This window comes from Dermacentor silvarum, chromosome 1, assembly GCF_013339745.2.
Source record: "Dermacentor silvarum isolate Dsil-2018 chromosome 1, BIME_Dsil_1.4, whole genome shotgun sequence".
NCBI lineage: Eukaryota > Metazoa > Arthropoda > Arachnida > Ixodida > Ixodidae > Dermacentor > Dermacentor silvarum.
Genome location: NC_051154.1, coordinates 213,651,522 through 213,663,554, shown reverse-complemented (window position 1 = coordinate 213,663,554; position 12,033 = coordinate 213,651,522). Strand labels below are relative to the sequence as shown.

The 12,033-nt window shown below is 47.2% G+C and overlaps 1 protein-coding gene across 1 annotated transcript in view; it reads right to left on the bottom strand.

The window, feature by feature from the left end:
* Positions 1-11,170, bottom strand: part of LOC119436884 (nose resistant to fluoxetine protein 6-like) — a 183,351-nt gene extending 172,181 nt beyond the window's left edge. The window contains exon 1 of the mRNA XM_049659939.1: positions 10,436-11,170. Within this exon, the coding sequence (XP_049515896.1) occupies positions 10,436-10,832 (397 nt within the window). The 5' untranslated portion in view covers positions 10,833-11,170. The remainder of the gene's footprint in view (positions 1-10,435) is intronic.
* Positions 11,171-12,033: the final 863 nt, after the last annotated feature.

Here is a 12,033-nt window from a genome sequence, read left to right as displayed (position 1 = left end):
CAGCCATGTTGTGCCATCTCCCTTTGCGCCTCCAATCAGGGGTTCTGCAGCTCGCCGGAGCAGATGGGCGCGAACTTTGAACTTGCATTGTTACGAGCGCCAGAACAAAGCCTACGAAACTTCTGTAGCAGTTTGAGTGACGCAGACACGCTCCTGTGTTCTTCCGTGGAGCGTAGAAGAAGACGACGAAGACCCGCGCCGTGATTGCTTGAGTGTATATGTTGCTGGCTGACACTCCCACTCACAGACCCAAAACACAACTTTCAAGCTTACACACCACACTCCAAAGTCAGCTTTTCTCGTGAACAAAAGGTGCTGCGAGAAAGACACCGGCGGAAAAATCTTATCTCAATTTTCAGACACCGAGAGCAGCGGCGAAAGCTTCAGGAGCGTGGTTGCTATGGCAACGTTTACATTTGGGATACCCGTCCCAGTGCCCCTTTGCCCCTTGCCGGAAGCCACGGCGCACGTGGCTTCCGCCGCACTTTCTCCAATACGCCCGTGCTGGCCGGGGCCTCTCCTGAGTTTCCTTCCTCCATGCTCTGAACGGACCACTGTCTCGACGTGGCAACTCCAGCATAGAAAGTGAGAAACAAAGGTCTTTCTGAGCAAGCATTCTCGTTGAGTGCGGCAGCAATTGGACGATGCTGCCCAGCATAATAATTGCATTTTATCAACCTGACAGCAACAATTTTGCTTGATTTTTCATTCGTCTTTTTCAACCACGGTTTCTCCCGAGATAGCGGCACCTGAGAGAGCAGCAAAGACACTTCAAGGTCTTTCAGCACCGTCATTATCCTCACAGGTTAAAAAGTGTCTCTTCACCAGTAGGAACAAAAAAAAAACAAGATCGAATACAAAAACTGCAATATCACGGCGATTCGCGCGGGACATTGTAAATTGGTCTGCGGTAATGGGACTGCCGGTCGCTGACGAAAGACCCGTTGTGCCGGCAGGAAGAATGGTGAAAGCGTATGGACGAAAAGGAATGCATGCATGCAGGATGACGGCGACACGGCAGAAGAGCGCGTCCACTTAAAACGTTCAGACGATGTCAAAAGCAAATACGCCGCTTGTTCGGTTTTCCTAAGGGCTTCCTACAAGCGCTTGGTGACTCCAGCGCTTTTCCGAAGGTCGCGCAAACATTTCACTGAACAGATCAACGGCTGCGAGTTTATCGAGCGAGCGCCTGAAGGATGCTTACGCCGATATTTTTCTTTCTTCTTATGTTTTTTTTTTCTTTCTTTTTTTTTCTGTATCTGTGAATGTTTTCTTGTAAGAGTGATTGAGAGGTTTAACATTATAACATCCCATATCAAAACATTGGCTACGAGAGACAGGAGGACTCTGGAATAATTTTGATCCCCTGTGTTTCTGCAACGTAAACACAAAGCGCGATAAACGAGCTTTGTTGCGGCGGGGCATTAACGCCATGACCTTGAGTTCAGCGGCAGCACGCAATAGCCTGTACTCCCATTATTGTCTCTTACATTATTATTATTGTTGTTGCTTGAAATCAATAATTGGACGACATCTCGTCTGGTCTGGAAGTAAACTCATATCAGAAACACGATTAACAGAACGCCGACCAAAGTGGTGTTGTTGATATTTTGGTTGGCGTTCTGTTAAATGTGTTTCTAATAGGGATTGTTGTTGTTCCTGCGCATAAACGTTGCTGCAGTGAAATGGTTGGGAATGCGAATGGTGGACGACTTATTTGTTGCTGGACCCCAAAATATCCGACCCCGCTATCGTTACCCACTGCCCGTCTATACTTCACAGCACCCTTGAGTGACTAACCGTACACAAAGCCAAAAGCTCTTCAAACAGTTGCAACTGAATAAATTATACACATCACACGCACTGTGCGAATTGGTGTGCACGCGAAGGTTTCGTGAGTCAGCAAGGGCGAAATGGCGCATTGCGACAAGTGACGCGCTGCAGATTAAGTTGCGAACGCGTCCCACAGCCACCATAGTGGACCTTGTAGAGCAAGCGGAAGTTTTATTCGGCACTAAAACGTGTTTAATCACAAGACACGACGTGCTTGACCTTGTAAAAACGCGCCACAGCGCAGCGAATTTCGGCGACGAAAGCGTCCAGTGAGTGAGTGAGTGAGTGAGTGAGTGAGTGAGTGAGTGAGTGAGTGAGTGAGTGAGTGAGTGAGTGAGTGAGTGAGTGAGTGAGTGAGTGAGTGAGTGAGTGAGTGACTGAGTGAGTGAGTGAGTGAGTGAGTGAGTGAGTGAGTGAGTGAGTGAGTGAGTGAGTGAGTGAGTGAGTGAGTGAGTGAGTGAGTGAGTGAGTGAGTGAGTGAGTGAGTGAGTGAGTGAGTGAGGTGAGTGATGAGTGAGTGATTGAGTGAGTGAATAAACTTTTATGGGGTCCAGCAAAACGCGATAAAACGCGCACCCGGCTAATCCTACGACGGGGCGGGCCGACAGGTCTAGCCTGCCGGCCCGATCCCGGGCGCGCTGGCTTCTATCTTCATTGTCAGCTAGAGGTTGCGCGCGCTCACTTTTTATAAGTAAATCTTCGCAATGCGACGCGCCTAACTCGCCCGAGGTAGATTGCACGAGGTAGATTTGTAAAGGTGTTTTATTTCGTCTTTCATTTCAAACAGAACGCGCGAATAAGTCAGCTGACCACTGTCTCTCACGTGCGTCAGGTCAATAGTAACAAGTTCGTTAACTAATAATAATAAGAATATAATAATAATAATAATAATAATAATAATACTAATAATAATAATAATAATATAATAATAATCAGAGAGCGCGCCGGCTTCCCTGATGCTTCCGTCATGGCAGCAATATTTCTAGTTGTTAAAACATAATAGTGGATGGGAAAAAGCTCAATGGTGAGAGCATGTATAATCCCCACAACAGTGTTTTTTCATCCATTTTCATCAATAATAATTAATAATACAATAATTTTCCCCTATGCCAATTATGATATATTAAAAAATACATAACGATCGAATCTGGCAATAATGATGCTTCAGGAGCTTATGCGCCAGGCTCACCCAAAAGATCACGTGCTCTGACGCCTGCGGCAGAAAGGATGTTCCACATCCGTCTATGGTTTGTGATGGCTTAGCACTCCCATAGTTCTAGTTGTAAAACATAAATACCCCAGAAAGTGGATGGGAAAACGGTTCCGCGGTAGCTCAATGGTGAGAGCATCGCACGCGTAATGCGAAGACGTGGGTTCGTTCCCCACGACAGTTGTTTTTTCATCCTTTTTCATTTTCATTAATTTATCATTTCTTTAATTCAATATTAAGTACAAGTAATGTTCCTCTATGTTGTCCTTGGTGTTATTGTTTGTTGGCTCATTATGATATGCTTAAATATATATATATATATATATATATATATATTATTTTTTGTATCTATAGCTACATATGCGTGTAATATGCACGCATATATGCGCGCGCGTACCCACACACACAATTATATATATATATATATATATATATATATATATATATATATATATATATATTCTTTTTTGTAGCGTTAGCTGTAGTACGCCTATATATCAGCCCTCGAAAGTGTTATACGCAAGTTTCCCTGTCTCCTGAAAAAACTAAATAATGCTCCACCGGGTTTAAATTTGAAAGGAATGGGGGCATTCTATAGTGGGGGATGTGCGAGCTAAGTTTAAAGTATGTGGATAATAATTTCTTGTGGGGATAATTACCAAAATAGTTTTTTCTTGTTTTCTTACATAGGTTGGAATGCAAAAAACGCTTAACAAACGGCACCTTGAAGAACTCCAGGTTATCGTGATTGAATCGGAACCCGCACTATGACGTCTCATATCATTGGAGTACATACAGCTTCAAGACATTACGCTCAACGAAGAGTCAATGGATCACTTTCGTGTCGCTTTCTCTGCTTGTCTTATATTAGTAAAGTTTTACAGCAGGGAAGCACGAAACGATCGCACCAAACGCATTCACCCAACTGAGACCTCTCCCACATTTAGTCGGCTGTTGACAGTAAATTCCGCAGAATAAGCTTACGCCTCCGCGAACGCACCTTTCTAATGTATACATTGCGATTGAACTCTGCGGGCTCCCTTTACGGTGTCTCGCGTAAGCAGGTCGTTCGAGTGTATTATTAGACGCCGGCAAAGCTACGTCTCAGTTTTCGAAACGTACCTTGGCCTGTAGCCCCCAGGAAGGCCTGCCATCTCTTCAAGGCGAACACGACGCGGACTATGCTATCGTGCATACATTGTTGGGCGACGGCGAGTGTGTACGTGGTACGCGTGCGCATTAGGCGCTTCCCCATTTCCTATGGGAAAAGGCAGGAACAAGCAGGAGAAAACAGCAATTATCCGTCACAACGACAACAAAAAGTTTGAGCCCCTGTCGGCGCGCCACTCGCCGCCTTGCACGCTCGGCGCCGTATATGCGCCGTGTTCGCGGACGGGCATCATGACCGCATAAGGCTCGCTCATATACGGTGTTGACGGATCGGGGATACCCGGTCTTTTCCTCCGAGGCGGGCGAGCCTCCTGTCGTGGACTACTTTGCCGAGGAGAGACCGTCACGAGTTGGGGTAGCTTCCTTTGGGCGCGTGCGCTTCCCCACTTTGAGCTCGAGCTGGGACAATCGCTGGACAACAGATTACGAAAAAAAATATACAACGCTGCCCTTCGAATCATATTGGCGTTGCCCGCAGTTCCCGCCGCGGCCCACAGACAGCTTGTTGCAGCGTTACCTTCCGTGCTTCCCTCTCGCTTCCATGGTATCCCAGTGGGCTATTTTCAGGAGCCTGCTGTCTCGCGATACCGCATTTTGTTTCACACAGTGTATAAGCTTTGGCAGCGCTGCCATCGCAGCTACGATGGCAGTGCGGCAGGGTAAGTCACTGTACAGTAGCGCACACATGCTTTACGCGTTGTTTTGCAGCGACGTTTTGGATGTCTAAGACTTTCGAAGCAGGGCACGATAAATAGTTCCCACCTACTCAAGTGGGCACGGAGGAGGCTCTCGTTAATATTTAAAAAAAAACGAGAGAAAAAAAGTGTCGTCTCATTGCGAGTTGGAAACAAGTACACAGTATTCTCTAAAATCAGCCACCACAGAGATATTTAGCGACTAATGCAATGCGCCTTACGTTGTATACGCATTATAAATCATGTCTACATTTTAATTCGCTGCTCCATTTGCGCTCGCCTTTCTTCTGCCCCGCTGTCACAGCAGGAAAAACTGCAGGCGCAGTAGCGTATGCGCATTGTGAGCGTCACGAACTTCTCTCCACGGCTTCCTGACATAATAAGCACTATTCCAGTATTCCACTCTCTACTGCGAAGTGTAGTGGGCCTCATTGTTGTCATCGTTACAATGTATATATATATATATATATATATATATATATATATATATATATATATTAGTTTAGTCAGCTGGTCCGTACATACGCACACTGCCTGTAAACGGAAAATGTGGATTATTACCCGCCCTGGCATTCCTTTTGTGAGAAGCGCGCACTCGCGTTTGACAAGGTGCGCGCCAACGTTCCGAGTGGGCACAAATCACTGTTCTCACTCTTCAAACGTCACCCGTCCTTTTTCCTGTGTCCAACGTGGCTGTTCTGTTACTCTCTATCCCGCTCGCGCGCACAGGCCACACGCCCTCTGTTCGGCTATACTCGGCGGACAGTAATTCCCCTCGCATCTTTTCCCACTCCAAGAACCCCGCCAATCAGATGTCAAGAACCCGCCGAGGCCCCTGGAGGCACGCACGTCTTTGGGCGACAGGAGACGCTTTTCTGCAGGCAGTAATTCTTTTGCTGCGGCTGCCAGCATGAGTTTACAGAAGGGCGCGCACGTGCACAAGTTGTCAGAACACGTGGCCAGGCCACGCGGGCGAGACAATAGGGAGTTTTAGAAAGAGCGCACCCACGCGTCTTTGCGTACCGAAAGCCTCACGGTCGTGCGTGCGTTCTTTTGTACTCCGTTTGCGTTCTTTTATCCACTCGGCAGTATGCCTCCCTAACTTTCGGTGTACAATAGCTAAAACTCCCTATCATGTGAAGCGAGGAGAAGAAAAAAAAAAACCATCGGGAAAAAAATGACATTGCAGTTGCTATTGTTGTTACTGCCGTCTTGCACGACGGGTGTTTCTCAGCCTCAGAACAGCATAAGTTGAGACTAATTATAATGGGCAACGTTCAGAGGGGAAGCTCAACTGAATAACTGATAAGCAACGTTTCCATTATAATTGCTAAATCATCCACAAGCTCTTTTTTTTTTCCTTTTCTGAAAACTTCGAAAATCCGAAAGGCAACTTCAACGTGACCGCTAACAATAAAAAAATGTTCGTAGAAATGGTAATCCTTTTTTTTTTTAATTTGAACCTCAGAAAATACTCCATTTCGATATTTAGCCGATTTCCTTCATACCCGAAGTTACACGTAAAACCTTTACAAACTGTATTGTTGTTACGCTAACCTATCACTGGAGATCGTCGCTGATACATGTAGAGAACCTCACTCTCAGGCAACTGAACAGCGCGGTTAGGCTGCCCTATGAAATGGGGATTAGTACAGTGACTAACTGGAAGTTTCGGCCAAGTCAGACGGGCACTGAATCGAAGTGCTATATCATTCAAACTAAGTTTTTTATTATGTGCTTATCGGTGCGAACGGCCGCTCCCGAACTGGCGGTATTTCAGATAAGGGAAACCCAGACGGAGATAAGAAAGTGCTTGCCATTAATAGCTCAAATATTCGAGACACCATAAGCGCTCATCTGCATTTTTAAGGAGGCGTCAATAGAACACCGTGAAAAGCAGTGGCAGACACCATAGAGCTCGGCCGGAAACGACGACATCGCGCTTCTTAATCGCGGCGCTGCTACTGCTTGATAGCAGGGCAAAATCTCATTCGAATGCCTTGGAGTTGATTGTATTTATTATTTCTGCTTGTCCCTATTGTGGAGAGATTCAAGCCAAATGATTAGTTTGCTCGCTGCTCAGACGCCGTCTCTTCCCACACCGCGTGTGCAACCGCGATAACGGTATCTAGAGCTACATATGCATAAATCATTATCGAGGCGCCACACTTTTTGCATGGATTATCCTCAGAAAGCGCGAGTAAAAAGAAAATCAGCCCAGACAGTTCGGTGAAAGTGATGGCAGATGAAAGTTAGTTTGCTGAGAGAGAGAGAGAGAGACGAAACTTTATTGAAAGTCCTTGCTGGGGTCAAGGGAGCCGAATTACGCGGTGATGCTAATCTCTAAACGCCGAGCGTCCTTAACTGCTGCGTGGGCGGCGTGCGCCGCTAGGTCAAGGACACCGTCGCCCACGCCCGCCGTCAAGGACACCATAACATAGACGAGTCAGAACATCGGCTATGCACAGCAACACTGACTAGTAGACGTTAAGCCGGTGGGAGCCTCACCTCTGTATGGTGTCCGCCGATAAACCGTTATACGTTATACTCCAAGACCTGCTCTGCGCAGCAGTTTTGAACATGCCAAAAGAGAAGCTTCACTGCGTGGCGTCCAAATTCTAACGTACACGTTGAAAACAGGAATGCTCTTTTTACGCAATGGAGAAAAGTATCTTGTTTTATTTAAGCAAGTTTTAAATTTAAGTGAGAAAGTCACAAACTGTAGTGACTGTTACGACATTCTATCTAGGCCCTCATTTACCGGTCTTGATTTTTTGTTTTCTTTTAAACGAAAATTGAAAAAGGGTGCGAAACATTTCTCTTCTTGCGCTTCGTGCACACAATACGGAAACAGGGAAAACACGGAAAGACAAATGAAGCGCAAACGTTCGCTCATTGGTTGCGATCTGTTCGCTCATTAGACGACTTTCGCTTCATTCGCCTGTTACCGTGCGTACATAGAGCAAGAAGAGAGGCAAACAGCAACAAGTCAGCCATTTGATTGCACTGCAAAGATGAAACATTTTCAGGAAGTTCGGGCATCGAGACTCGACCCTATAATTCCGAAACAAAAAAAGACATCACAGTTCTGTCAACTCCACCTGATGATGGAGGCCTTGAATTGGGTAGAAACTGGAATGTATGCTTGATAGCCGAATGAAACAGCTGCTTATGTTGCGTGAGCGTTGCGAAAGTACTAGAGGAAGCTTTGGCTCCGGGCCGACTGCGATTTCCCGATTCGAATGTGTGTAAAACGCAGAAATGCCTTTATGCGACAACCTCCGGACCGATTTGAATAAAACGTGTTGCATTTGATAGAGAAAGTTAAATTCAAGCAACTCTTTATTTGGTACCTTCAATGCTTTTACCAAAATTGCGAAAACATACGTCAAACAAATTGAAGCTCGAAGTTTTATTCGTCAAACCAATTCAAGTTTTGTGAGGCCAGGGTAACCCTGGAACACATTATGGGAGTGCAAACACGGGCGGGGCGGGGGGGTTCCAGACGGGGACGCAGCATCGAGCCGAGCGCGCTGGGAGACTACGCTGCTCAGCGGCGCCCTCGAAGACCAACTCTGGGCCGTCCAGCGGGCCGAGGAAGCCGCCAGAGCTCAAGGGCTCATGGCCGACACCTAGGCAGGGGTCACAATAACTCGCCGGATTACAAATAAAGTTATCGTTCGTTTCGAAGTCGACGAACTCCTAACTCTGCGCCAAAAATAGATCTTGCAGGTCTGTAAACTCCATTTGCTAGAGCATCTAAAGCGGACAAAGTTGGTATATGAATTTACACCTTAAGTAAAACTGTTACAACGATTAAAATGATTTTACGCTTAAAAGGCTCTGCTCACAAATTAGTGGTGTATATATTTCAGAACAGTGCCTAATACAATAATTTTCTTCCCCTTATATGCATTATTAGGTGCTCTTTACGTAATTGTGATATTGTTTTTTATTGCCGAGTTACGATTTGTGAACTTGATACTTCAGTCTTCTTTTATTCTGTAACTTTATGAATGTTTCTTTAATTTTATGACAATTCAAAATCTACTTCCTGCAGTTACTATATTAGAACTTTTTTTTTTAAATGCAAAAAAAAAAGCTTCATCAATACCGGTGCAGTGCATGTTGCCATCAAAAGTGATTTCTCCATTTCTATGTATGCTACCTGTCTCTTTCTTTTTGTGCAACGTAAAGCTTACCACTCAGAGTGTCCAATCTTACAGTGGTAACGCGGAAAGCACATAGATAACTTTGTATTATTCAAAAGTGTAATATCTACTAAAACCGCGAACGGTGTGCTAGATTATATCACTCTAAAGAATGGTCTGTTTATTTCTACCAAGATCTCATGATACGCTCTGGGTGGTTCTCGGTCCCTTTAAGAAGAAGCTTGAGCTTCGGAAAGAAACAATTGCTGTGGTTCGGAGTTCCTCTTGCTACGTGCCCGAGCGGGAAGCTTTGAGCCGAGTGACATGCTTATTCGCTAAAATCAAAATGCCCTCCATGCAATTCTTGTCCTGCTTGCTTTGTAGAGTGACAAGATCAACGAGTGTCGTGGAAAGCGTGGGGTCTAAACACGTGACAAGTAACTCGCCGTTCACCCGGTTGTCTATTTAATTGCCTAGTGCTCGCGTGCTCTTCCTCAGTACGCGTCGTGCATCCAGAGTTAACGATGGTCAAATACGGCGAAGGGCTGAAAACACAGTCACTGCGATCGAATCCTCGTGCAACGTTTTCTTTTTCTGTTTTTCTTTTCTCCTTTACCCCTTGATTCAGGTCTTCTCATCAAAGTACGCACTATCAGCTCTTAGCCCTTTGTGAAAGACGAAAATTCTATCTTGACAGTTGTGTTAAAAATTGCGAAAGGCCAGATAGTGCTCTGAAGGATTTCTTTAGTGGCCGCGGCTTGGCGCGTAGAGCACATCCATGTAAGTACCATTGTTTCTCCTTCCGTAGAAAAAAAACAACATACAAGTAGCTACAGTGTCACAGAAATCTTATATTATAAAAAAAGTAAGCAGGAAAAAAAGAAAACAATAGTTACACATTACAAGAGTCAAACGCGCAATGACTCTTTAGTGTTGGGAGTATTTGCGCGTTTCACTCATGGAAAAATACTTCTTTTTGTTTCCCACAAAAAAGCAATATGTATCTATATGCACTGATGTGAAACGTAAAATAATGACCCCATGTGTCCTTTCTCTCTCTCTCCCTCTCTCTCTCTCTCTCTTTCGCTTTGCTTCTTTGTAATCGGCTTCGCTTTGATCAACGCTTCTATGCCCCGCGTTCCTCTACAACGCAGCTCTTGGCTATAGGCGCCGTTCTTAACCCACAACGGGCTCGCGCCATAGCTCGCGAGAGGCTTGCTGAAATGAAGCGCCGATCAAACTGAAACTGAAATTGAATCCGGTCTCCTGATCAAAGAAACAATCAATAACAGCCCTGCCGAGGGCTGGAGCATTGAGAAACAGCACTGACGGTGACCGCCGACAGGAGGTTACTGCAGTAGCCGCTTATTACTCACTCTGCAAAGCCCACGTCTTGAGCTGCCGAATGGCGACGAACATCTTGAAGTAGGCCGCTTGGCACTCTGTCGAGATCTCGGCCTCCGATCCCAGTCGCACCAGTCTGGGAAACAGCATCTTGAAGAAAGACTCGATGCCCGCCTTGAGCCGTCCCTCCTGGTCCTTCCACAGACGTCGGCCCACATCAATCTCGGTCTCGTTGCCGCCATCGTCCACACGTGGATGGCCTCCCGCCAGCATCGTCTCTTCGCCGTTGGTGTCCTCGGTCCGAAGTTTTTCGGGCGCCGCCGACAGCGAAGAGTCGGCTCCGCATTTCTGGATCCACAGCGAGAAACACAGCAGAAGCATCGCCCACACTGCCAAAACCGTGAGGCAGCAGCGAACCTTCGGGCCCATATTCTCCACGGCGTAGGCGCGTTCAGCGTATCGGGTTTTGCTATCCCTGCGACGGGCGACGCGTTCAGCTGCTACACGATGCTACGATGGTGCGTTTGAGCTGCGTTCACTGCAGACGGACCTCGCGGCGTTCGATATTGCGATGCTGATTTTTCGGGAGCTCTCATTCACCGGAAGGCGCCTGTCCGCGTCAGCACAAATCGCGGGCAGACGAGAAACCGCGTGTGTCCTCCCGATCTGGAGTTGAACGTGAGAGCAGCCCAGAGCAGCAGCTGATCCGGACCGGTGGCTGTCAGGAGTGTGCGCCCAGTGGCCGGGAGGGCGGAGTGCGGATGGAGGATGCCGGAGAGACCTGTCGGGAGGAGCCGGCTCGCTCTTGTGCGGCGCCAGAGGCTTTCTCTCCTTTTTGGACGCGACGAGGAGGGACGCACCCTTTCCACAGGCCGACACAGTTTTCTGGCCAAGCGAGCTATCACGCCGACAGCGCGTAGCCGATGGGTTGAGGGAAGGGGGTGTCGGTGAACGCGTTGCTATACACCGCGGTCCACTCGTGCAGTGCGTAGGAATGAAGGAACGAGGAGGGGGGGAGGGGGGGGGGGGTCACAGGTGCTAGGCACGTCGCGTGCGAGATTACTAAACGCCAAGTATGCCACATCGATGAATACAATGCCAGCGTCTTGTGTCAAATGAAAACGCCTATAAGCTACACGCGGCTCTTGTTCGCGCGAAATTGCCGCGTAACACCGATGGTGCCAAGGACGCAACCACTGTCTCTGTGTCCTGCGCTGGCGGGGCCTTTGACACATCCGCCACCGCCGCACGAGCCAAGAACAAAAGTAACGCTTGCTTTACGCGCCGGGGGGTCGCCTCCGTGACACGATATCGACCTCTGTCGGCGTAAAATTCGCCTTGCGGTTCCCAGGAAACACGCTGATGGGGCACTCGGGAATTGAGTCGTGTTCGCCGTTAGCGTCTGTGGATAGCCGCTTTAGTTTTGATAAAATTGTTGAATTAAAGAGCAGCGTAACTGAAGAAATCCTGACCTTCAAACTGTCGCAGTTGTGTAATCAGTTGTAGTTACTAGCTGTTTCTCTAACTGCCCGCGTGCAATGGTGCGGTAGATCTGCATGGTTGGTGTTCGTCGTTGTAAATAGATGCGATGAGTACATGTTTTGTATCCGTTTTCCTCAGACGGGAAAGC